Source organism: Podarcis erhardii (assembly GCF_964252035.2).
Source record: "Podarcis erhardii genome assembly, chromosome: 4".
Classification (NCBI taxonomy): Eukaryota; Metazoa; Chordata; class Lepidosauria; order Squamata; family Lacertidae; genus Podarcis; species Podarcis erhardii.
In genome coordinates, this window is record NC_138508.1 from 7,451,386 (window position 1) to 7,477,388 (window position 26,003).

General features: G+C 48.3%; 1 protein-coding gene across 1 annotated transcript in view; it reads right to left on the reverse strand.

Moving 5' to 3' along the window:
* Positions 1 to 9,537: 9,537 nt before the first annotated feature.
* The window catches only part of CHRDL2 (chordin like 2), a 45,763-nt gene continuing 29,297 nt past the window's right edge, over positions 9,538 to 26,003 (reverse strand). Inside the window, exons 8-11 of the mRNA XM_081860572.1 lie at positions 24,518 to 24,712; positions 19,664 to 19,837; positions 14,260 to 14,352; positions 9,538 to 10,594 (exon numbers count right to left, since the gene is read on the reverse strand). Of these exons, the coding sequence (XP_081716698.1) occupies positions 10,515 to 10,594; positions 14,260 to 14,352; positions 19,664 to 19,837; positions 24,518 to 24,712 (542 nt within the window). The 3' untranslated portion in view covers positions 9,538 to 10,514. The remainder of the gene's footprint in view (positions 10,595 to 14,259; positions 14,353 to 19,663; positions 19,838 to 24,517; positions 24,713 to 26,003) is intronic.

Here is a 26,003-nt window from a genome sequence, read left to right on the forward strand (position 1 = left end):
GAGAAACAAATTATTATTTATCATTTCACGCGGTGCCTCCTGCCATGGTTTTTGATCGTGGGCTTTCAACAATACATAACATTGCACCTTTGATATGAAATGAGCTCTGCTGCAAAATAGGAAAACGCCTTTTTAAGGTTGGAGCCGATTTATTTGGTGGAGCATTGAACTGCCGTTATATAGCTCCTTTTTGGGCAGACCAGAAGAAGGTAAAAAGGTAAATGACCCCTGGATAGTCAAAGATGACTATGGGGTTGCGGCGCTTATCTCACTTTCTGGCCGAGGGAGCTGGCATTTGTCCACAGACAGCTTTCCTGGTTGTGTGGCCAGCAGGACTAAACAGCTTCTGGCACAACAGGACACCGTGACAGAAGCCAGAGTGCATGGAAACACCAATTACCTTCCTGCCACAGTGGTACCTTGCGCTGGTTGTTGCGCTGGTAGGTTGTCAGGAGCTGGGACAAGGCAACAGGAGCTTTGTCTTTCTGTTATAGTGCAGAACACCAGGACCTTTAAAGCCCTAAAAGGCCTTGGCCCAGAATTCCTGAAGGAGCGTCTCCATCCCCATCGTTCAGCCCGGACACTGAGGTCCAGCGCCGAGGGCCTTCTGGCGGTTCCCTGACTGCGAGAAGTGAAGTTACAGGGAATCAGGCAGAGGGCCTTCTCAGTAGTGGCACCCTCCCTGTGGAACGCCCTCATCATCAGTTGTCAATAAACAACTACCTGACTTTTAGAAAACATCTGTTTAGGCAAGTTTTTGATGTTTGTTGCTTTATTGTGTTTTAAATATTCTGTTGGGAGCTGCCCAGAGTGGCTGGGGAGGCCCAGCCAGATGGGCAGGGTATAAGTATTATTATTATTATTATTATTATTATTATTATTATTATTAGAGTTGAGCTTCTTAGCTGCGTTTCTGCTATCCTAACTTCAACAAGCCTTTCGTCAGATGGGAGTCATTTCAACAGTATCTCATTTCCACCCATCCTGCAAAGTGTGCCCTGATCCAAATTGACAGGTCAACATGCCAAGGGTGGCGTTGCTAAGCCAAACCCTTTTATGGGAGGGGAGGCAGGTCGGTCCGTGATTAATGGGCCCACACAGGTGGCGTGTCCTTCGCTGGCCTTTCCTCAGAGTCTGCTGCCAAAGGAACGTCAGCCAAAGAGGAGCAGTTTTCCCGCTGAAATGCATCTCAATGTCACGGCAAAAGCAGATCACAGATATCTGGCACCAAAGTCTAGGCAGGAGAGGTACTGGAGCACCAGCAAGGACATTGTGCATTTTTATTTTTATTTTTATTTTTGCTGCAGCAGGGGGTGGGGGGGTGGAATCGAGCGGAAATTAGAAGCAGGAAGAATTTGGAGAGAGGGGAGATGTAGAAATGAAGATCTGGGAGGAGATAAGGAGAAGCCTGGCCATAAATGGGAAAGGCAGGGAAGGAGATGTCAGTTCAGGGAAAGAGATATTGCTGGGGATTGTGGGGATTGCAAGATTTGGACATTTGGTGGTCACCCAAACTGGATGACATTTGCTTTCAGCTGTGCTCCACATGCTTTCGTTCCATCTTGAAACAGGAAAGTTAAGCGGGGACTTTTCTAATGGATCAAGGGCCACACCCCCTCCTGAGGAAAGTATTGTTATAAGAAAAATACTGTTCCTTTTCCCTTATGGGGTATCCAAGAGCCAGTATAGAGTCCTTAAGTGGGTTCCCTATTGGAAGGAGAAAACGACAGAGGCCGACCAGAGATTGAGAAGCAAAGCGGCTACAGTGGAACCTCGGGTTACAGACGCTTCAGGTTACAGACTCCGTTAACCCAGAAATAGTACCTCGGGTTAAGAACTTTGCTTCAGGTTGAGAACAGAAATTGCACGGTGGCAGCGGGAGGCCCCATTAGTAAAAGTGGTGCTTCAGGTTAAGAACAGTTTCAGGTTAAGAACGGACCTCCAGACAAATTAAGTTCTTAACCCGAGGTACCACTGTAGTGAGTCTTTATTAAACTGTTGCAACAGGATAGCCACTCACCACACGCAGGAGGGGAACCCAGAACAATGGTGTGCAAGCCTTTAAATAGACTTTTGAAATGGCCCACCCTGTAGCCCAAGACCACTCCCCAAAACATCATACATACATCACAGAAGGAGGCGGTCTACAGCAGAAATCCTGTCTGCCAGGATACCTGACAATGTTCACTGATTGCTTTACCTGGGCAGCCAGGCCATTCTTTTGTGATGGCAAATACTTTAATTCCTGAGTCCAGGTCACAGGCTCACCCTGTTCATACACAAATACACCCTTAAGACGGGTAAGCAAATGACAGTGCAGATGACTACTTGCAGAGAAATATTTGAGGTCAATTTGGGAGAGTCAGTGTTATGTACTGAGTTGAATAGGATCCAAAATGCAGTAGTCTGGTTGGTCCTAGAACAATAGGACCCAGAATGCAGCAGTCTGATTGGTCCACAGGAGCCACCCAATCCAGCTCCAGGTGGAAGTGAATCCGCAACCTGATTGGCCTACAGGAGAATCCTGGAATTAGCCAATCACGTGGGGCCCATTGTGTAAATAATGTATATAAAGCAGACATTCTGGGGGAACTTCCGTTCCTCCTCACCACTATGAGCTGAAGAAAGAGCATGAAATCCACTCTCGACTCCGAGTATATTTCAGTCAAAATGGTTTGGGAGAGTCAAAATGGCTTCAGGATTGCTCTGTACTATTTCAGACACACGGTTTATATAGTTATGTATGTGTTTGCCATGTACAGTTATGAACGTTTATTTTATATTTGGGACCTTAGAATTCTTATAAGAGTATCATATAACCCCCAACATTCTGCTGATAAAAATGGGGCCACAGGACTCACACCTCCTTTCCGAAGCCTGGTAAGAGCTTGCCTGGTTTTGGGAAGCAGGTTCTTCTTCTTCTTCTTTGGCGATTCCTCGTAGCCGAGTAAGATTGTCTTCCATAAACAAGGTTTTAACAGAGAGTCCGTAAGTGACTGTGGAGGCCAGTTCTGGATCCACATGTCCTTCCACAGTGGGAACATTGGTCTCCGGGCGGGAGTTGATCCCGGTGTGGATTTGCCAAGCGTGCCTTCCTCTTACCACGTTTCTCCCTTGTGTCCTGAGTTCGAGTGTCTTCAAAGCCCATGACACCTTTGGTAAAGGCTGTTCTCCAACCGGAGCGCTCGCAGGCCAGTGTTTCCCACCTGTTGGTGTTTATACCACATTTATTTATTTATTTATTTATTTATTTATTTATTAAAAAAATTAAACAATTTCAACATACCAAATTATCAAATCATATAACCACATACATTATTTGGTGAACTTCCAGCTACTTTGACTATAACTCCCATCATTCCCAGCCAGTACGGTCAATTCCATGTGGCCATGGCGGACCCTGAAACTTCAACTGCCATGGGGGCCCCTTCACAACCAGCAACATCGGGTACCATCAATACTGTCTTCAGTGGAGTTGTTCCATGACAGATCGCTACCCCCTTTGCAATATCTGTGCTGCAGCCCTGTTTAGGGAAGTTTTTAATGTTTGATGTTTTATCGAGTTTTTAATATTCTGTTGGGAGCCGCCCAGAGTGGCTGGGGAAACCCAGCAAGATGGGCGAGTTATATTTAAATTATTATTATTATTATTATTATTATTATTATTATTATTATTATTACTGTTGCACGAGAAGCAATGTCTGCAAAAGGCAGAGGTTTCTACATCTTCCCGACGCATCTCCCCCCCCCCCATCCCTCCAGACAATATTGCAAGTGGCGCTATCCCACATCCCAGCCTGCCAAAAGCCAGTCTGCAGTCTGTAATCCCTGCCCACCGGGCAAGCTTAGTGCTCACCTGGCTGTTTTGCCAATTCTCTCTTGTTTGGGGTTTTCCCCACCACCCCCTCCATTTTGTTTCTGCACTGATTGTCGATCCGAGCTGCATTATAATATTGGATTTCTCCTCCATTGATTTCCATGGGCAGCTCCATTGATTTCCATCCCTGAAGTCATAAAGGTAAAGGTAAAGGGGACCCCTGACCATTAGGTCCAGTCGTGACCGACTCTGGGGTTGCGGCGCTCATCTCGCTTTATTGGCCGAGGGAGCCGGTGTACAGCTTCCGGGTCATGTGGCCAGCAAGACTAAGCCGCTTCTGGCGAACCAGAACAGCGCACGGAAACGCCGTTTACCTTCCCACTGGAGTGGTACCTATTTATCTACTTGCACTTTGACATGCTTTCGAACTGCTAGGTTGGCAGGAGCAGGGACTGAGCAACAGGAGCTCACCCTGTCGCGGGGATTCGAACAGCCGACCTTCTGATTGGCAAGCCCTAGACTCTGTGGTTTAACCCTCAGCGCCACCCGTGTCCCTATCCCTGAAGTCATAAATGGGTCTAAAAAAGGATGGGACGTAGGTGGTGCTGTGGTCTAAACCACTGAGCCTCTTGGGCTTGCCGATCAGAAGGTCGGCGGTTCGAATCCCCGCGACAGGATGAGCTCCCGTTGCTCTGTCCCAGCTCCTGCCAACCTAGCAGTTCGAAAGTATGCCAGTGCAAGTAGATAAACAGGTACCACTGCTGTGGGAAAGTAAATGGCGTTTTCGTGCGCATCGGCTTCTGGCACGGTCCTCCATGCTCCAGAAGCTGTTTAGTCCTGCTGGCCACACAACCAGGAAAGCTGTCTGTGGACAAACGCCAGCTCCCTCAGCCTGAAAGTGAGATGAGCGCCTCAACCCCATAGTCAGCTTTGACTCGACTTAACCGTCCAGGGGTTCTTTACCTTACCCTGAGATATTTGACAGGCATGATGGCAACTGGATGTTGTGGATTTGGGAGTCAGGATGATGCCCTGTGTCCCTCCCCAATTCTTGGGGTCCTGGAATCTAAGAGAAGTTTCTTTTGCTGAACTGGTCTGACAAATGAGAAGTCAATGACCTCACCTGAGTGGCCCCCTGAGTGTCCTCATCAGCATCCCTAAAAGATGAGCCAGGTTGGGAGAGATACAGCTAATAGAGGGTGGGCTAATGGGTGGGTTTTTCCTCCAGCCCCCTCACCTATCTGCTGGGTAGCAGAACAAGAGCGAGAGAGTTGTGTGAGAGCCGAGTTGAAGGAAGGATGGGAGCTGGAGACACAGAATCCTGGTTGCTCTGTGCTAGACCCAAAGCTGCGACTAATGGAGAAGCGCGACCTGTTTTGGTGCTGATGCTGTGAGCCTCTTCGTCTTATGCTCAGGCTGTTTATACTAGGGGTAGGCAACCTAAGGCCTGTGGGCCAGGTGCAGCCCAATCGCCTTCTCAATCCTGCCCGCGGACAGTCGGGGAATCAGCGTGTTTTTACATGAGTAGAATGTGTGCTTTTATTTAAAATGCATCTCTGGGTTATTTGTGGGGCCTGCCTGATGTTTTTACACGAGTAGAATGTGTGCTTTTATTTAAAATGCATCTCTGGGTTGAACAGCTCTTACTGTCAGGAAGTTCTTCCTAATGTTTAGGTGGAATCTTCTTTCTTGTAGTTTGGAACCATTGCTCCGTGTCCGCTTCTCTGGAGCAGCAGAAAACAACCTTTCTCCCTCCTCTAGGTGACATCCTTTTATATATTTGAACATGGCTATCATATCACCCCTTAACCTCCTCTTCTCCAGGCTAAACATGCCCAGCTCCCTTAGCCGTTCCTCATAAGGCATCATCTCCAGGCCTTTGACCATTTTGGTTGCCCTCCTCTGGACACGTTCCAGTTTGTCAGTGTTCTTCTTGAACTGTGGTGCCCAGAACTGGACACAGTACTCCAGGTGAGGTCTGACCAGAGCAGAATACAGTGGCACTATTACTTCCCTTGATCTAGATGCTATACTCCTATTGATGCAGCCCAGAATTGCATTGGCTTTTTTAGCTGCCGCGTCACACTGTTGGCTCATGTCAAGTTTGTGGTCAACCAAGACTCCTAGATCCTTTTCACATGTACTGCTCTCAAGCCAGGTGTCCCCCATCTTGTATTTGTGCCTCTCATTTTTTTTGCCCAAGTGCAATACTTTACATTTCTCCCTGTTAAAATTCATCTTGTTTGTTTGGGCCCAGTTCTCTAATCTGTCAAGGTCGTTTTGAAGTGTGATCCTGTCCTCTGGGGTGTTAGCCACCCCCCCCCCCAGTTTGGTGTCATCTGCAAATTTGATCAGGATGCCCTTGAGTCCATCATCCAAGTCGTTGATAAAGATGTTGAATAAGACCGGGCCCAAGACAGAACCCTGTGGCACCCCACTAGTCACTCTTCTCCAGGATGAAGAGGAACCATTGATGAGCACCCTTTGGGTTCGGTCAGTCAGCCAGTTACAAATCCACTGAGTGGTAGCATAGTCAAGTCCGCATTTTACCAGTTTCTTTACAAGAATATCATGGGGCACCTTGTCAAATGCCTTGCTGAAATCAAGGTAGGCTACATCCACTGCGTTCCCTTCATCTACCAGGCTTGTAATTCTGTCAAAAAACGAGATCAGGTTCGTCTGACATGACTTATTTTTCAGAAATCCATGCTGACTATTGGTGATCACAGTATTCCTTTCTAGGTGCTCACAGACTGTTTGCTTAATGATCTGCTACAGAATCTTCCCTGGTATTGATGTCAGACTGACTGGGCAGTAATTATTTGGGTCCTCTCTTTTCCCCTTTTTGAAAATAGGGACAACATTTGCCCTCCTCCAGTCTACCGGGACTTCCTTAATATGATTAAGGAAGATATTATTTTTATTCCCCCCCCCGCACAGTTTTATATTCTTTAATATACAACCACAGTATAAAGAGTATAATGAGAATGATTGGAAGACTTGTTTTGCTAGAAGTCTTTTTTATTTAAGTGTTTAATTAAGTATTAATTAGGAAGATTAAAAAAAAAACATGTACGTAAATCTGCTTTTTCTTCTTTCTTTTTTCTCTATTTTCTTCTTTCCTTTTTTCTTAATTTTTTTTCTTTAATTTTCTTTTTGTAGTATGAGTTTGTAAATTCTTTGTATAAGTGTGTAATTTAAATTAATAAAGATTATTATTTAAAAAAAGGAAGACATTATATATATATAAAATAGCAGGAGGAGGATGCTTGGCTTCAGAAACCAGTTTATTCCAGTCTATGAGACAGAGACACGCATCTCCAAATAAATAGATTTCTCCCCAAACACCCCCAATCAAAACAGGCATAAATACATTTATCAGACTGTGAACCTTTCCCCCCCAAAACGGACAGGGGTGAGTTGAGTGCAAGTCCCTTTGCACGCTCCCCTCTTGTGACAAATGGATCACATTTGGTTCTTGGGAAGATGCATCTTTCAGTTGAGCTGAGTGCAGCGGAGAACGGCGTGAGATACATTATAAATGTGATATAACCATGTACTAAACCACTACCGTAGTGCACAGTGTAGACAGTCTGCGCGAGACCCGTGGCGCCTAAACCGCCATCATTCCAGGCACAGGCGAGTGATGGGGGAAAGTCTGGTTTTAAACACAGGGACAGCTGAAAGGGTTTTCCAGCAGTCACAAAATTAAAAGACGCCTGCTTCTTGGGAGAAAAGCAATGACAAACCTAGACAGCATCTTAAAAAGCAGAGACATCACCTTGCCAACAAAGGTCCGTATAGTTACAGCTCTGGTTTTCCCAGTAGTGATGTATGGAAGTGAGAACTGGTCCACAAAGAAGGCTGATGGCCGAAGAATGGATGCTTTTGAATTCTGGTGCTGGAGGAGACTCTTGAGAGTCCCACGGACTGCAAGAAGATCAAACCTCTCCATTCTGAAGGAAATCAGCCCTGAGTACTCACTGGAAGGACAGATCCTGAAGCTGAGGCTCCAAGACTTTGGCCACCTCATGAGAAGAGAAGACTCCCTGGAAAAGACCTTGATGTTGGGAAAGATGGAGGGCGCAAGGAGAAGGGGACAACAGAGGAGGACGAGATGGTTGGACAGTGTTCTCGAAGCTACCAGCATGAGTTTGACCAAACTGCGGGAGGCAGTGGAAGACAGGAGTGCTTGGCCTGCTGTGGTCCAGGGGGTCACAAAGAGGCGGACACGACTAAACGACTAAACAACAACTCCACGTGGGAAGGGCTGAACTACTTTTGAGAACATGAGAACCTGCTGGAGCCAGCCAACGGCCCATCTAGTCGAGCGTTCTGTTCTCACAGTGGCCAGCCAGAAGCCCGCAAACAGGATTCGAGCATAGGAGCCCTCTCCCCTCCTGGCGGCTGGGATTCAGAAGCAGGGCTGCCTCTGAATGTGGAAGCAGAATGCAGACCTCATGTGTCCCAATTCTTCCATGCAGCATTTACCAGCTCTGCCATTTTAAAATATATATATACATACAGCGCATATGCACCTAGGTAGTTTGCACGTGCTGGACAGTTGCCGAACGTGAGCCTGGATAGCTCAGTTGGCTGGAGCCTGGTAATGATAACGCCAAGGTTTCAGGTTTGATCCCCGTATGGGACGACTGAACATTCCTGCATTGCAAGGGGTTCGACTAGACTTGCAGCGGTTCTCAACCTGTGGGTCCCCAGATGTTGATAGACTACAACTCCCATCATCCCTGAGCTAGCTGGTCGCTAGAGGATCCTTGATTTCCCTTTCAACTCTGAAATTCTACAGTTCTATGGTAAAATGTTAGAGGGTTTCTTTTAAAATCCGTCCAGCTCAGCGGTTCCCAAAGAGGGTGGTATCGCTCAGTGGGATTACGCAGTGGCAGAAGAAGCCTCTTGGGCACCTGGGGCAGGGCACCCAGGGGTGGGGCAATCCCCCCATAGGGGTGAAGTGGGGTGTGCGGTGCCCGTATGGGCTAGGAACAGGCCGCACTGCATGGTGCCCATAGGGACGGGCAGAGGCGGAGCTAGCGGCGTCGGCATGCGTTCCGGGGGGGTGCTCCAGTGTGAGCACGCATCCTGGGGGTACACCGCCCATGGCAATGTTACCCCCCTCAGCGATGGCACCTGGGGCGGACCGCCGCCCCTCATCTTGCTCCGCCTCTGGGATTACGGAGAGGGCACTAAGAGTGGGGCTTCTGGAGGAGTAAATGGCCACCATCAGACTTTGAAAAACAGATATCAGTGGGTCATCCATTTTGCTCATTTGGATATGCGGAAGATTTTAAAAATAAATTGAAGGAACCGAAGAAAGAGGGGGAAGGAAGTCAAGTTTCGAAATATCGAACTGATTGAAAAATGAGTGAAATGTATATATCTGAAAAGTATACAGTGGTACCTCGGGTTACAGACGCTTCAGGTTACAGACTCCGCTAACCCAGAAATAGTACCTCGGGTTAAGAACTTTACCTCAGGATGAGAACAGAAATCACACAGTGGCAGTGGGAGGCCCCATTAGCTAAAGTGGTACCTCAGGTTAAGAACAATTTCAGGTTAAGAACAGACCTCCAGAACGAATTAAGTTCTTAACCCAAGGTACCACTGTAAATATATATAAATAAAGTTCATCCATTTTTCTGATTTTGGGGGGTTGGCGGCAGCGGGAAGGGGGTTATAGTTTTGCTTTGCTATGCATTTGCTATTTTTATCTTGTGTTTTTATGCTGTGAGATCTCTGGATGAAGGGCGGTATACACATTTAATAAATAAAAATAATAAACGAAATCGTTTCTATTGACTTTGGAATAAATGTGCAATTGCTACTGTTTTGAATTTTGTTGTGTTATTATCGTCCTTGGTGGGTTGTGCAAACTGCTTTTCTGAAGAACGCTTTTCACAGGGTAAGGTAGCGAGGGAATGGGGATGAGTTTGCGGAATGCCAAGGCGGGGAAATTTGGGGCAACCTCTGCACCAGACACCCAAACAAAACAAAAAGCCCTTGACATAAGGTTTACATTCAAAATTCAAAGGAGAGGCAGAAGGAGAGCGGGCTTTTAAAAGCGTAGTTCCTCAAAGTATCCAGGGGAGATCATTTGGAATTTTGGAATTTGGAATCCAGTTCCTGAATTCAGATTTCAAATTCTGGCATCGGATGACAAAACTTGTGAGTTTGGAGTTTCATCAATTCTTGGTTGCACCCAAAACCTCAAGCGACACAGAGACTCCGACAGAGCGGCAAATGAAAAATATTCCGTTTCTGCAACGGAAACCCTCTTCCTATTTGCCCTTTGCTATCCCAGAATAGTCGGTGAAACAGCAGAATCAAAGCTCTGTTTTGATGGTTTCCTACGTGCTCTATAGGAAGCGGCAGCCCCTCAGTCTCCCCTTCCCCTAAAAGGTTAAAGCATCTTTCTTGGTACCCTTTGCAGATAGCAGGCGAAAGAGCCATCCATTCACTCTTGCAGCATTTGGAAAAGCTGGTTGCATCGGCAGAATCTAGAGCGTTGAAGTCAAGCAGCCATATTGGCCGTCCTCATTCCCATGGGTTAATTTGCTGGCATTTTCACAAAGCTCGTTGTAGATTGTCTTTCCTGCTTCTGTGGCGATAGTTTACTCAACAATGCAACTTTCCCCCATATATATTAATATCAATAGACTCCACCCCACGCCCCCCAATTCTTTTACAAGTTCTTAATTTCTCTGTCCGGATTTTCAGAGATCTTCGCCTCTGGGCCTTGCACCAGGAACGTGTTCCAATAAGCTGAGAGAAGATAGAAGGATATTCATTACTCACTATTCCCATGAAACGTATACCCTATAAGGGCAATAAACTATTTATAGAATATTATCTCTCCCCCACCCCCCATCCTCAAAAAAAATAAAAAATGCTAGCAAAGAGAAAGGATTCTCTGGTACTTTAAATACTAATTTATTGCAGCGTGACCTTTTGTAAATTAGAATCTCCTTCTGTCCTCCTTTTGCGAAATGAATCTATTCCTTCACAAACCACACGCCCTCTATAAGGAATGCAGGAAGATGACTTTGGCTAGGTTGAAACATTGAGTACGCCTAGCTTGGTACTGCCAACACCAGATTTTGGCAGCCTGGCGAAACTCCAGATGTCTTGAATATAACTCCCATCGTTCCCAGCCAGCATTGTCAATTGCATCTGGCTGTGGTGGACCTAAATTTTGGGGACCATGAAGCTTCAATTGTCATGGGGGCCCCGTTCGCAACGTTGGGTGCCATCAATATCGTCTTCAATGGAGTTGTTCCACAACAGATCGCAACCCCCTTTAGAACAACTTTGCTGCTGGCTCTCAGACTTTGAGATTGTTAAAATCTTCACAACAACAAAAATAACCCATTCGAGTTGCGCAACACACATTGGGTTTACCAGCTCCAATTTTTTTAAGCGATGTGGAGTCAAGTTGCTTCTGGGGCCACTCCAGGATCATGGGCCCAGAAGCTGCAGCTCCATGAGTTTCTTAGTACCGTATTTTTCGTCCCATAGGACGCTCCGTCCCATAGGACGCACCTACTTTTTTGGGGGGGGGAATAAAGGAAAATTTCCCCCCCTTTATTTCCCCCCAAAAACCAGGTCGGGGAACAGTGGGATGGCGGCGCTGCACCTCCCCGCTGTCCCCCGAGCTTGTGGGGCTGGCCGATGTCTGTCCGGCGCGCGGGGCGCTCTGCTTCAGGGCGCCCCGCCCGCCGGGCGGCAGGCTGTGGACACCTGCGCAAAGCACAGGGCGTCCTCCAAAGGGCGCCCCGTGCTCCGGGCTGCCGTCTGCCGCCCGCAAGCCGTGTGCGCCGGGAGGAGTTCCCCCGGGCGCGTAAGGCTTGCGGACACCTGCGTGAAGCACGGGGCGTCCTCCGGAGGGCGCCCCGTGCTCCGCGCTGCCGGCTGCTGCCCGCAAGCCGTGCGCGCCTGGGGGGAGTTCCCCCGGGCACGCAAGGCTTGCGGATAGCTTCCTGGAGCCTGGAGAGCGAGAGGTGTCGGTGCGCACCGACGCCTCTCTCTCTCCAGGCTTCAGCGAAAGCCTGCATTCGCCCCATAGGACGCACACACATTTCCCCTTCATTTTTGGAGGGGAAAAAGTGCGTCCTAAAGGGCGAAAAATACGGTATATCCAGCCCTGGCACTTGGCAGGGCAATGGTAGTGCCAAACAGCTGGAGGGCACCAGGTTGCCAAAGGCTGGACCACGCTGGCAGTGGATTTCCAAGGTTTCGGCCAAGGGCCTCTCCAAGCCTGCCTCTAGATTCGAGCTGACCAAAGACACCGAGGTCCTGTTCTGAGGGCCTTCTGGTGGTTCCCTCCCTGCGAGAAGTGAAGCTACAGGGAACCAGGCAGAGGGCCTTCTCGGTGGTGGCACCCGCCCTGTGGATCGCCTTCCCATCAGATGCCAAGGAAATAAACAAATATCTTACTTTTAGAAGACATCTGAAGGCAGCCTTGTTTAGGGAAGTTTCTAACGAGATCATCACCCGACTAGTACTAACCATCCCAGGGCGCCCAGCCACTGCCACAATGGCCTTTCTTCTATCAGATAACAGCAAAGGTTGCTAGGTTCATAGCAGGGGGAATCAGAATAAGGGCCACTAACTGACGGCTGATTCAGGACTTTAAATTGTGCTCTTATATCCAGTTTCCTTTTCTGCATATACTGTAATGTTTTACTGTTGCTATGGCCATTGGCTAATGCGAATAAAGTTTTGTCTTAAGGTGATGTGTTCACTCCGGGTAAAGTCTGCAAGGGCAGCTGGTTTGAAGCTCGCCCCACATTCCATTCCTTTCCGGCGCTTGTCAGGTTGGAGAAGTGTTTATTTGGGAACAGAGAATGGCGGCAGCTAGACTGGGGACTGGGAGCGGTCAGCGAGACCACGTAACACTGGTCTTGAAAGACCTACATTGGCTCCCAGTGCGTTTTCGAGCACAATTCAAAGTGTTGGTGCTGACCTTGAAAGCCCTAAACGGCCTCAGTCCTGTATACCTGAAGGAGCATCTCCACCCCCATCGTTCTGCCCGGACACTGAGGTCCAGCGCCGAGGGCCTTCTGGCGGTTCCCTCATTACGAGAAGCCAAGTTACAGGGAACCAGGCAGAGGGCCTTCTCGGTGGTGGCACCCTCCCTGTGGAACGCCCTCCTGGCAGATGTCAAGGAAATAAACATCTGACTTTTAGAAGACATCTGAAGGCAGCCCTGTTCAGGGAAGTTTTTAATGTTTGATGTTTTATCGTGTTTTTAATATTCTGTTGGGAGCTGCCCAAAGCGGCTGGGGAAACCCAGACAGATGGGTGGGATATAAATAATAAATTATTATTATTTATTATTAGGGCGCCAGGCTGACTAAGGCTGTCCTATCATAACATTCCCAGGCATCTTCTCCCCGCCCCCCAACCAAAAGACTCTAAACTTTCTCTGGCGTGTTAGTGCTCTGTAAGCCAGGAGTTATTTTCCACTGGGGAGCATTCAAACACACAAGACACACACCCCCCAACCTGGAATCTCAGTGGTAGACTCCCAAGAGGGCTTTGCCTCGCATGGCATGCTTACTTTTACAAGAAGCCCCCGTTCGATGTTGTTAGCTGTACCAGAAAGTAAAGTGTCTGGGAGGGGTGTGCATTAATCTCAACAGCTAAGAAAGCCAAATGTTTCAAGGCATCTTGTCTTTGAATTTTATTGCATCCCTCCCCCCCAAAAAAACACCCCACCACTGGTCTTGCAATCCTACCTCATCTTTCCTGCTTCAACGCATAGCTGTCAACGTTTCCCTTTTTTTAAGGGAAATTCCCTTATTCCGAATAGGATTCCTTGCAAGAAAAGGGAAAAGTTGACAGCTATGCTTCAACGGAAGGGACGCAGGTGGCGCTGTGGGTTAAACCACAGAGCCTAGGACTTGCCGATCAGAAGGTCGGCGGTTCGAATCCCTGCGATGGGGTGAGCTCCTGTTGCTCGGTCCCTGCTCCTGCCAACCTAGCAGTTCGAAAGCCTAGTTCGAAAGCCTAGTTCGAAACCTAGCAGTTCGAAAGTAGATAAATAGGTACCGCTCCAGCGGGAAGGTAAACAGCGTTTCCATGTGCTGCTCTGGTTTGCCAGAAGCAGCTTAGTCATGCTTCCCACATGACCTGGAAGCTGTACGCCAGCTCCCTCGGCCAATAAAGCGAGATGAGCGCTGCAACCCCAGAGTCGGCCACGACTGGACCTAATGGTCAGGGGTCCCTTTACCTTTACCTTTACGCTTCAACGGAGAGGGGAGGGGGAATTAAATACATTTTTGTAAGTTTGGTTGTTCCTTCCGCTGGAGTTAACAGCATTTTTACCAAACCACCACCTCTCTGGGATTCTGTGTTGGCAAAGCCCCAAACAGACCCAATCCGAACCGCCACACCAAATTCGAAAGTTCAGCTTGGGTCAGCCATACCTTCGTTTGTCCTGGAAACCAGTCGGAAGTTCTGCACTTCTTGCCGGAACTCTTGTTTCTTCACCTTCTTGATCTGGATCAAATGAAAGATTCCTGCAAAAAAAAAAAAAAAAAAAAAAAAAAACAAGAGCCAGACACAGATGCATAGTTTAGAAAATTACGTGGGATGTGATACATAGATAGCAGTCAAGTACAACATTCTTTGTTTTCCTAGAGTGGACATGCAAGGGGATGTTTGGTCCAGCCAGTCAGAACTTCCTGTTTCCTCCTGGGCTGGGACTTACTTCCTCTTACATGTGATTACAGGTGGGTGTGACCTTACCTGTCCAGGTAACAGAAAAGGACAAGGCACCCTGCATACTCTCCCCTCTTTGACTTCCTCCATCGTTGGAGCAGCAGCTTTTTAGCTAGAGATGCTTCCAGCCAACAGAGGACAAAGGGACTCTCTCCATATGGGATAGATTCCACATGTATATACTTTGTAACTAAGTCTGCCTTCAGGGATCCATCTGTGAACTGAATGTGTGAGTAAACTTCTTTTATATATACTTTACACAAGATTGTGGCGTGTCTATTCTTTTAAGAGGGATATGAGGGATATAAGAGGGATATAACCTAAAGGGATGCGGGTGGCGCTGTGGGTTAAACCACAGAGCCTAGGGCTTCCCGATCAGAAGGTTGGCTGTTCAAATCCGCAGGGTGAGCTCCCGTTGTTTGGTCCCTGTTCCTGCCAACCTAGCAGTTTGAAAGCACGTCAAAGTGCAAGTAGATAAATAGGTACCACTCCAGCGGGAAGGTAAACGGCGTTTCCTGAGCTGCTCTGGTTCGCCAGAAGCGGCTTAGTCATGCTGGCCACATGACCCGGAAGCTGTACGCCGGCTCCCTCAGCCAATAAAGCGAGATGAGCGCTGCAACCCCAGAGTCGTCCGTGACTGGACCTAAAGGTCAGGGATCCCTTTACCTTTACCTTAAAAAGGTAAAGGTAGCCCTGCCCGTCAGGGCCAGTCGCGACCGACTCTAGGGTTGCGCGCTCATCTCGCTCAAGAGGCCGGGAGCTGGCGCTGTCCGAAGACACTTCCAGGTCACGTGGCGAGTGTGACGAAGCTGCATCTGGGGAGCCAGCACCAGCGCAGCACACGGAAACACTGTTTATCTTTCCGCTAGAAAGCGGTCCCTATTTATCTACTTGCACTTCTCTACTTGCACCTTTACCTTACCAGGAATCTAATGTTGAGAAGCTTAAACAAGCCTGCAACAAGCTAACCGCTGTGCGTTTAAAAGGGGAATGTAAAATTCTGCTAAGTTTTAGAAGCTGCCGCTGGCAAACCACTATGTGCATGTGCGGCGTCACTACGTACAGATCATGCATTGTACGTAGCGATGCTGCGCATGCACCCTACACGGGCGTCACAATGCCTTCGTTCGCCCCTGGCCTGGCACACAGCTTAACACCTCAATGGGCCTCTGGTTAGCCACTGTGAGAACCACATGCTGGACTAGATGGACCACTGGCCTGATCCAGCAGCCTCTTCTCATGTTCTTATGCAGACTGAAGTGGCACAGGCCATGCTGCCTTGCCAGGATTCGACCACCTCATTCTGTCACATGTGTGGACAACTCCCCGGCCTCAGGTATGTCGCTGGAAGCGAACCTAAGAACAGCCTCAAACCATTTCCTTGGAGGTTTTTAAGGAGAGGCTGGGTGGCCATCAGTCATGGATGCTTCAGCTGAGATCCAGGGGGCTGGACTAGATGACCGCTGGAGACCCCCTCCAACAATCCTATGACTCTTTGGCTCTATTGTCGAACCACCTGGAGCTCTGGCCCTGCTGTAACATGGAGCATAAAAAGGACATTTATTTTATTTTGCCCGTTCATCCCTTCTCCTATCTAGGAGAAACCTTCTTCTCCTCTCTGCCCTTCCCTTTTTTTCCACAGCTCTGGCCAAACATGGTGCATATTTCATCCGTCCTGGCAGACACAGCAACTGGGTTTTGGGTTTCTGCTAATCCCCCGACGTTTAGAAACGTGGCTCAAACAGGAAATATAAAAATATTTGTCTGCAGATTTATGCGCCTTTCTGTGCCGCTGCCATTGAGTCAATTGTTTAAAGCGGAGAGGAAAACGGACTGAGAGAGAGAGAGAGAGAGAGAGAGAGAGAGAGAGAGAGGGTGGGTGCCCACATTGAGTCACGGAGGCGAATCCTGCCAAGAGATTTAAGCAGGGGCAATTTGCTAGGCACATAAAAGATCTGGGGCTGCAGCCTCGGGGCACAACTTTGCATGGAATTTGCATATGCTAATTCCCACGTACACAATGCAGATCCATAATTTGAATGCCACAGAAGGCATGCCAACTGATATTTACATCCAGCCCTTTGCCAGATAGTCTCCTATTAATTGGGGCTCCACCCCAGATTACTTTAGGTCAGGTCCTTCCAATTAACTTCACCACAGATCCTGCTCCAAATAAACTCAGTTCCCCTTCAATTATCACCCCCTGAACACGCCCCCCCCGCAACTCTAGATAAAATCATCTTCAATTAGTTTATTTCCTCGTGTAAATATCCTACCCAGTTACTCCCATTCGATCTCTCCAAAATTAATTACCTACTGAGAAACATCTGGGGCACTCAGAAAAAAAATGGTTTGGGGGTCTGGGCCCTGCTCTGTGTGGAGCGGATGGTTGGACTAGATGACGCCTTGAGGGCCCTTCCAACTCTACAATTCTGCGATTCTGTGAAATGGGCCCTCAGACTCAGGGCGGATCCAGAGATGATGATAATAATGATAATGAAAATGAAAATGATAATGATAATAATTTATTGGCAGAGGGGCTTTGGGATCACATTTCTGCACGAAGGCAGATGTAACCTAAATTAACCCGAGAACTTGAAATGTTTTCCACAGAGAACTTTCAGCGAAAAACAAATTGGGAGAGCCCCCGAAACCACCCACTCTTCCTAACACACTGAAATAAAAAATTTAAGGCCTTATATATATAATAAATGTTCATAAATGTACCAAGCAAACACATCAATACATAAACCACATGTCTGAAGCAGCACAGGAAACCAGCCCTGAAACCTTTTTGACTCCCAAACTGACCAAATGATTTCTCTGCAAGGTTGAAGGAAAATGGAAAAGCCTCCTCATTGTCTTTTCCTTCACAAATCCTGTCTTAAGGGTATGTCTGTGTTTGAATAGGGTGTGAGCCTGTGACCTGGCCCAGGAACTAAGTATTTGTCATTACAAAAGACTGGCCAGGCTCCCCAGGGTATCCAATCAAGTGACCATTAACAGGTAACCTGCCAGACAGGAGCTAAACAACGCACTCAGATTTCTGTTGTAGACCGCCCTTTCTGTGATGTAGGTATGATGTATCTGGGGGGTGGTCTTGGACTCCAAGGCGGGCAATTTAAAATGTCCATATAAGGGCGGGCACACCTTTGTTCGGGGTCCTCCTCCTTCTGCGTGTGAAGGGGGCACCCTGTTGCAACAGATCAATAAAGATCAGACTTACTAGCTGCTTTGCTTCTCAATATTCTCTGGTTGGCCTCTGTTATTTTCTCCTACCGATAGGGAAAGGACTCTATACGGGCACTTGGATACCCCATAAGGGGAAAAGGGCAGATTTTGTTTACAACAGAGGCCATGAAGTTCCCTGGGTGGCCTTGAGAGCCTTCTTCAGCCTGACCTACCTCTGAGGGTTGTTGTTGTTGTGGGGGTTAAATGAAGAGGGGGAGAAACATGTACGCCACCTGGAGCTCCTTAGGGGGGAAAGATGGGGCACAAATGCAATTAAATAAATGCCATTAAAGAATAATAATAATAAAGGTTCTTTCCTGCTCCCCATGAGACTCCTGCCTTCCGGGTTAGACTAGATGACCCTTGGTGTCCCTTCAAACTCTGTAATTTTATGATCCTATTATCTATGGGTAGGCTTGTTAAAGGGGCCCAGGCTGCTCTTCCTTCCTCTGTTTTATCCACACAACAACCCTGTGGGGTAGGCTAGGCCAACGGATAGTGAGACATGGAACGCCCCAGGGAGGGTTCGTGACCAAGCGAGGATTTCGAACCCTGGTCTCGCTCGCCTTAGCCCAACCACTACATTGCGATGTGGCCGGCGGAGAGGTGACGGTGCTCCACCAGCCTCCTATCAAGCCTAGAGGGCTGTGTGGTCTAGCGGTTAGAGTGCCAGGATTGCGGAGTCCTGGGTTCAAATCCTGACTCGGCCTTGAAGTTCACTGAGCGACTTTGGGACAATCTCTCACATGCCAACCTTCTGCGCATGTTTTTTTGGGAGGCCCAACTCATTGGGAAAACCTGAAATTCAGTTCAGCTTGTTCCGCTGCCCTGTTCCGCTGCCCAGAATCTTTCCTTCCACATCACTCCTTTTGGGTAGTTCCTCTCATCCGGCCTCCAGCCTAGGGACCACCCAACGAATGCCGTATAAAACTGGCAAACCCCCCAAACATAGCGCCTCCACCGCTGGCAGGTTGTAAGCGATATCACTGGTCAAACATGACAAGGAACTGGGTGACCTACTCACTCAGTCCAGAAAGCATTTGTTACTCTGGAAGTATTTATTACCCCCTCCTTCCGAGTAGCTTTGAGTTTGGACTCTCACGCTGTGAAATATACTCGGAGTCGAGAGTGGATTCCGTGCTCTTTATTCAGCTCATAGTGGTGAGGAGGAATGGAAGTTCCCCCAGAATGTCCACAATGGGCCCCACGTGATTGGCTAATTCCGGGATTCTCCTGTAGGCCAATCAGGTTGCAGATTCACTTCCACCTGGAGCTGGATTGGGTGGCTCCTGTGGACCAATCAGACTGCTGCATTCTGGACCCTATTGTTCTAGGACCAACCAGACTGCTGCATTAAAGGTGCGGCTTATATTTGGGCCAGATTCTAAGTAAGTAAATCTTACTTCCCAGGTTATTGCCTGATTCTCTATTAAAAGCAACACGATGGGCAGAAACAATAACAACGTGAAAAACTTTATGGAATAATTCAAAACATCAAAACTAACAAACTGAAGTCTCTGAAAGTCCTTAAATGAATCACAGTGCCAGACTTTACCCAGCGGAGAGCAGGCTGTGAAGCTTTGTATAATCAGCAAATGTCCAATTTTGATGTCTATATCTTTTCGAAAAAAGATTGGTTAATGAAGAAATTGCATATCTCTCTACTTACAAGTGTTGAACTAATTGGCTGATGAAGAATTCAACAAAACAGGTTTAAATGGAAAATTAATAATAATTATTATTTAAAAAAGAGAAAATGCTTTGGTTGTGTATAAGTCCTCGAAATAAATAGATGAAACTCATAATACTCATTAAAAGCAAGGCCAAAACCCAGGCGCACAAAAGCGAGAGCGCTGCAGGTTCAAAAGAGCTCCTCACCTTTCACGAGCTTCCAGATGTAGATCTCGACATCTTCCGAGGATTCCCGCTCGATCGCAATCTTCCTCAAGTTCTCTTTGGGGTTCTCCGAGGTGGAGGACGGAACAAACATGTAGACGGACACTTGGCATCTGGTGGTATCGACCCCGCTGTCGGTGGGCGCCTCTTTGTCCTCTAAAAGCACACACAAACAGAGATGTCTTTACCACTGGGCATAGTGGCGCGGCGAGCCAGGGTGCCAAGCCATGGAGGGCGCCAGGCAGAGAGTCCGGGGAGGGGAGAGCGGGGAGGTAAGCGAGGCGGAGCGGAGCCTTGGTGCCTGCGGGTCTCCAATGCCTGTCAGAGGCGAGAACGCTCCGGATGTTTTCCCACAGTCCAGAGCTCTCTCTGCCGGCTCCACGACACACCACCTCCTCGGCTGCATGGTGTGTGCTTGCATCCCAAGCTCTGCGCATAATAAACATGACTCTACCACCGCTCCCCCCGTTCACCCTACCTCAAAAGACCCCCATGCTCGAGGCTACATGCTGCAACTGCTGCCCCCAGCGCCCCTCCCTCCTTCCCTTGCTTTTCCACCGCCTTGCACGGAGCCTGTTAGAATTCCTGCTCCATGACTGCAGTCATGGGATTGTTGTCTATCACATGACGGTATGTGTTTTGACTCCCCAGAGTGGGAAGTGACGGAGACAGGACGTTTGGTGTCACTGTGTTCCGTGAAGTGAAGCAGACACGGAGCAATGGATCCAAACTACAAGAAAGAAGATTCCACCTAAACATTAGGGAGAACTTCCTGACAGTAAGAGCTGTTTGACAGTGGAATTTGCTGCCAAGGAGTGTGGTGGAGTCTCCTTCTTTGGAGGTCTTTAAGCAGAGGCTTGACAACCACATGTCAGGAGTGCTCTGATGGTGTTTCCTGCTTGGCAGGGAGTTGGACTCGATGGCCCTTGTGGTCTCTGCCAACTCTATGATTCTATGATTCTAAGTGGGACTATTGTCCTTTGTTCTTTTTCTCTTTGCTGTCTGATGCTAGAGAGAGAGGGAGCCATGTTGCAGTGCTCTGCGCGCGTTTATATGTAAATAAAGTAGATTAGCCAAAATGCTGAATTGCTGAGGTCTGTCACACAAGATGCGCAAACTCTGCGGATCCCTAAGTGTGCCTGTTTCTGTTGGCATCGGTCATTGTGATGACTGAAGAAAGCTTTTGAAGCTCCTGAACAATCGACCAGGAGGGAGGGAACATGCCAGTTGGGTATGTGTCTCTGCCAGGGTCCTACTCCAGTGTAGGCTGAACTCCTGACAGAGCCGGGCTCATCCCGCTGCCCACACTGCCTCTGCACTCCTTCACATGAACCACGTTTCCTTCCCCTGCCCTGTTGTGTCCTCCTCACCTGCCCTCCAGCTGGGCTCTGTGCCATGCTTGGCTCGCAGGGCACCGTGAATGCACCCCTCAAAGCAGGGTGGTGTTGGCAAGCCAGGCTACCCGCTGTGTGGCTGGGCAGGGGGCACAGCATTGCCCAGCTTGACTCCAGTGGACAAGGGGCGCTCTAGCTGTGCGCTCTGTCCCCATGGCGCACTGCATATCCCCTGCCCCCCCCACCTGCCCTGGATGCCAGCAAGGGCCGCTCTGCCACTGCTTCCAGGTGACAGCCCTTTCAATATTTGATGACAGCTATCCTATCTCCTCTCTGTCTCCTTTTCCTGCATACAGGCTTCCCAACAAGGACACTGCTGTGTAGGGTTGCCATATTGCAAAAACTGAAAATCTGGACACAAAAGTTCTCATTGGGCAAAGTTGTTAAGCTTTTCTTTTCTTGCAAAATCTAAAATAAAAATTGAAGTTACTGAGCTATTTTTTAAGGAAATCAGCCCCCCCAAAAAACAACACTTCTAACACGGAAGTGGTTCCCCCTCCAGGATGCTATTTACGATGGACGTATCCCAGGTATGTCTGGGAAATCCCAGACGAACGGCAGCCCTATTGCTGTGAGAACGGGATGCTGGCGAGATGGGCTGTGGGCCTGATCCAGCAAGGCTCTTCCTGTGTTCTCATGTCAGAGTCCCAAGGGCTTGATACAGCTTCCCATGTTCAAAACCAAAACCAAAACAAAGCATCTCTTTATGTAGTAACCTGAGCCATCAGGGCAAGTGCTAAACTTCTGTCTCTCTGGTGCTCCAGTTTGTTCCACCATCTACCCGGTGGAATCAGCACGCTAGATTGATGCAGCCCAATAATAATAATAATAATAATTATTATTATTATTATTATTATTATTATTATTATTATTTATACCCCACCCATCTGGCTGGGTTTCCCTAGCCACTCTGGGCAGCTTCCAACAAAACACTAAAATACAATGATCTATTAAACTTTAAAAGCTTCCCTAAACAGGGCTGCCTTCAGATGTCTTCTAAAAGTTTGGTAGTTATTTTTCTCTTTGACATCTGGTGGGAGGGCATTCCACAGGGCGGGCGCCACTACCAAGAAGGCCCTCTGCCTGGTTCCCTGTAGCTTTGCTTCTCGCAATGAGGGAACCACCAGAAGGCCCTCAGCTCTGGACCTCAGTGTCCGGGCAGAATGATGGGGGTGGAGACGCTCCTTCAGGTCTACTGGGCTGAGGCCGTATAGGGCTTTAAAGGTCAGCACCAACACTTTGAATTGTGCTCGGAAACGTAGTGGGAGCCAATGCAGGTCTCCCAGGACCGGTGTTATATGGTCTCGGGGGCCACTCCCAGTCCCCAGTCCAGCTGCCGCATTCTGGATTAGTTGCAGTTTCCGGGTCACCTTCAAAGGTATCCCCACATAGAGTGCATTGCAGTAGTCCAAGCGAGAGATAACCAGAGCATGCACCGCTCTGGCGAGACAGTCTGCCAAAGCCTCAGGTCATGGCATGGCCCCAGTTCCAGGACCCAAATGAGTGACACCCCGCTGGCTCCTTCGCGCACTCATGCCGAAGTGTCATTTACACTCTTCCCAGTTCCCCCTGCATCGTTCTTGTTTTCCAACTGCCTGCCATGTTTATCTTTGGCCTGCCAAGGGGCTCACGGAGACATAGTCTGGCCCTCAGGGTTTTTCCTTCACCAGCCACTGGTAATGTTCTGTTTTTGCTTGCGGAGTGATTAATAAATTAAGTTTGGGTTTATTGTGTCTAGTTGAGGTTCTTGGACACCCCAGTTGGCCATGGCCTCTTCCTTGAGATTTTCTTCCTGGGACAGAGCTATAAATAAGTGGTGTTTAATTCAGAGGCGGCAGCTCTGGATACAAGCAACATGTACCAAAGTTCATGCATCAGGGAACCCTGTGAAATTTCTCCTGGCAGAGATGCGGGAGCCAGATTTGTACCCAGTGATGTGTAGACTTCACATAACCCTGGCGTACCCTTGCATTAAAGGTAAAGGGACCCCTGACCATTAGGTCCAGTCATGAGCGACTCTGGGGTTGCGGCGCTCATCTCGCTTTATTGGCCGAGGGAGCCGGCGTACAGCTTCCGGGTCATGTGGCCAGCATGCCTAAGCCTCTTCTGGCGAACCAGAGCAGCGCACGGAAACGCCGTTTACCTTCCTGCTGGAGTGGTACCTATTTATCTACTTGCACTTTGACGTGCTTTCGAACTGCTAGGTTGGCAGGAGCAGGGACCGAGCAACGGGAGCTCACCCTGTCACGGGGATTCAAACTGCCGACCTTCTGGTTTAACCCACAGTGCCACCCGCGTCCCAACCCTTGCATTGGGATGAGCCAATCCATCCATTTTGCGAGCTCCCATATTCTCATTTTCCCCACTTTCCCATTCTCCACATTTCAATTTTTTAAAAATACTTTTTATTAGTTTTCAATTACAATAATCCAATAATAGCCTCATTATGAAAAGGTAAAGGTAAAGGACCCTTGGCAGTTAAGTCCAGTCGCGAACGACTCTGGGGTTGCAGTGCTCATCTCGCTTTACTGGCTGAGGGAGCTGGCGTTTGTCCGCAGACAGTTTTTTCCAGGTCATGTGGCCAGCATGACTAAGCCGATTCTGGCGAACCACAGCAGTGCACGGAAACACCGTTTGCCTTCCCGCCGGAGCAGTACCTATTGATCTACCTGCACTTTGATGTGCTTTTGAACTGCTAGCTTGGCAGGAGCTGGGACAGAGCAACAGAAGCTCACTCCGTCACCGGGATTCGAACCACCAACCTTCCAATCGGCAAGCCCTAGGCTCAGTGGTTTAGACCACAGCGCCACCCACGTCCCCTAACCTCATTATAACAATGCCAAATTACAATACAACTAAAAATACCAATCACCGAGATGCCAAATTAAACAATTTAGGTGGCCCCGTGTGCTAGAATTGATGGCTTGATGATTTACTTTATTTCTGCGTTCCAAGATCTTACAAATTCCAATTATGCTCCAGTCGAAATCCTTTATATCGCAGCTTCAGCTTTAACGACTTCCATTCGTATCGGCACATGAAATGATTTATACACCCACAGATGAAGCATTCAAACTCTCTTCTGGTTCTTCCTGTGTGTGGCAATTATTCTGTCTGTAATGTTTCTTTCTGTCCTTGTAATATATGGTGTCTATCCATTCTCCACATTTCTACACCCGTTTGCAATCTGAGTGCAAATTTGTATTCAGTGTTGCCTAAAATTCACATTTTGGCATGCATATTTCCCCTAGTGTTTTGGGAATATGTGCATTTCTGTGCACACCCCACCTTAGTATTCTTCCTAGTGCTAAACTCCTAGAATTGTAGATTTGGAAGGGAACCCTGGGGGTCATCTAGTCCAACCCCCTGCCCCCCCCAGTCTTATACAGCAAAGGGGAAATACACACAAGCATGAAATGCAGTCAGTGTGTCTGTTTATTACCTGGGCAGACTTTACAACATTTCCCTTCCACATTTTCGGGTTCCTCGCAGGGGTACTCCTTGGGGCATGTGATCTTCCGGCAATCCTGGCTCCCATCTTTGCAGGTGCACAAGATGCAGGGCAGGAGCACGAAGTGGCGGATCGTAGGGTGCCACACTTCTCCGTGCGAGTAGGTCTTCCCGTTGTACACACAAGCTGGAAAGAGAGAGAGAGAGAGAGAGAAGACCACAGGTGAAAATACAAAAAAATTAAGAGTGCAGTCCAAGTTCAAGCCATTTCAGATGTGTGGGAAAATTTAGGGTAGTAGGAAGGTAAAAGGTAAAGGTGCTGGAGGAGACTCTTGAGAAGAAGATCAAACCTCTCCATTCTGAAGGAAATCAGCCCTGAGTGCTCACTGGAAGGACAGATCCTGAAGCTGAGGCTCCAGTACTTTGGCCACCTCATGAGAAGAGAAGACTCCCTGGAAAAGACCCTGATGTTGGGAAAGATGGAGGGCACAAGGAGAAGGGGGCGACAGAGGACGAGATGGTGGGACAGTGTTCTCGAAGCTACCAGCATGAGTCTGACCAAACTGCGGGAGGCAGTGGAAGACAGAAGTGCCTAACGTGCTCTGGTCCATGGAGTCACGAAGAGTCAGACACAACTAAACGACTAAGGGTAAAAAGGATGCACCGGACCATAGGAGGGGGAGAACAAGAAAAAAAAAAGTTTTTTTCCCTTGTTCTCCCCCTCTAAAACAAGGTGCGTTCTGTGCGTTCAAGGTGCGTTCACCTGAAGCCTCCGGAGCCCAGTGGGAGTTCCCAGGTCAGGGAGCCGCGCAGAGGCGGCACGCCGCCTTCCCGCTGCCCCCTGAGCTTGTGGGGCTGGTGGTGGGGGGAAGCACTGCAACCTTCCCCCCACCTTCGTTCAGCTTTCGTAGCTTCTGCAGGACAGCGGGGTGAAGGCACCCCTCTGCCCTGCGGAGGCTTTGAGCAGCTAACCCCAAGCTAGAACAGCGAGATGGAGCGCTGCACAGCGCTCCATCTCCCTGTCCTGGCTTTGGGCCTAGCCGCGCAGCCTGCATTCACTCTATAGGACGCACACGCATTTCCCCTTAATTTTTGGAGGGGAAAAAGTGCGTCCTATAGAGCGAAAAATACGGTAATTTTGCCAGCTAGCCCTGATGATCATCTAATGTTTATTGGATGGATTTCCCCCCCTAAATTGATTTTTGAAATTCTGAATTTATTGTTATTTACATTTCATACTGTATTTTATGCTGTTTTTCATTGCATCAATTAAGTGTTTTAAATTTGTTATTAGCCGCCCTGAGCCCGGTTTTCTGAGCCGGGAAGGGCGGGGTATAAATAAAAATTTATTATTATTAAAAGATGCATTAAAAGATGTTTTAAAATTATTATTATTTAAAAGATTAAAATGTGGAACCCATGGATGGAGGGAAGGAAGTTCAGAAGAACCATGTATTTTAATGTTTGAAATGATTATG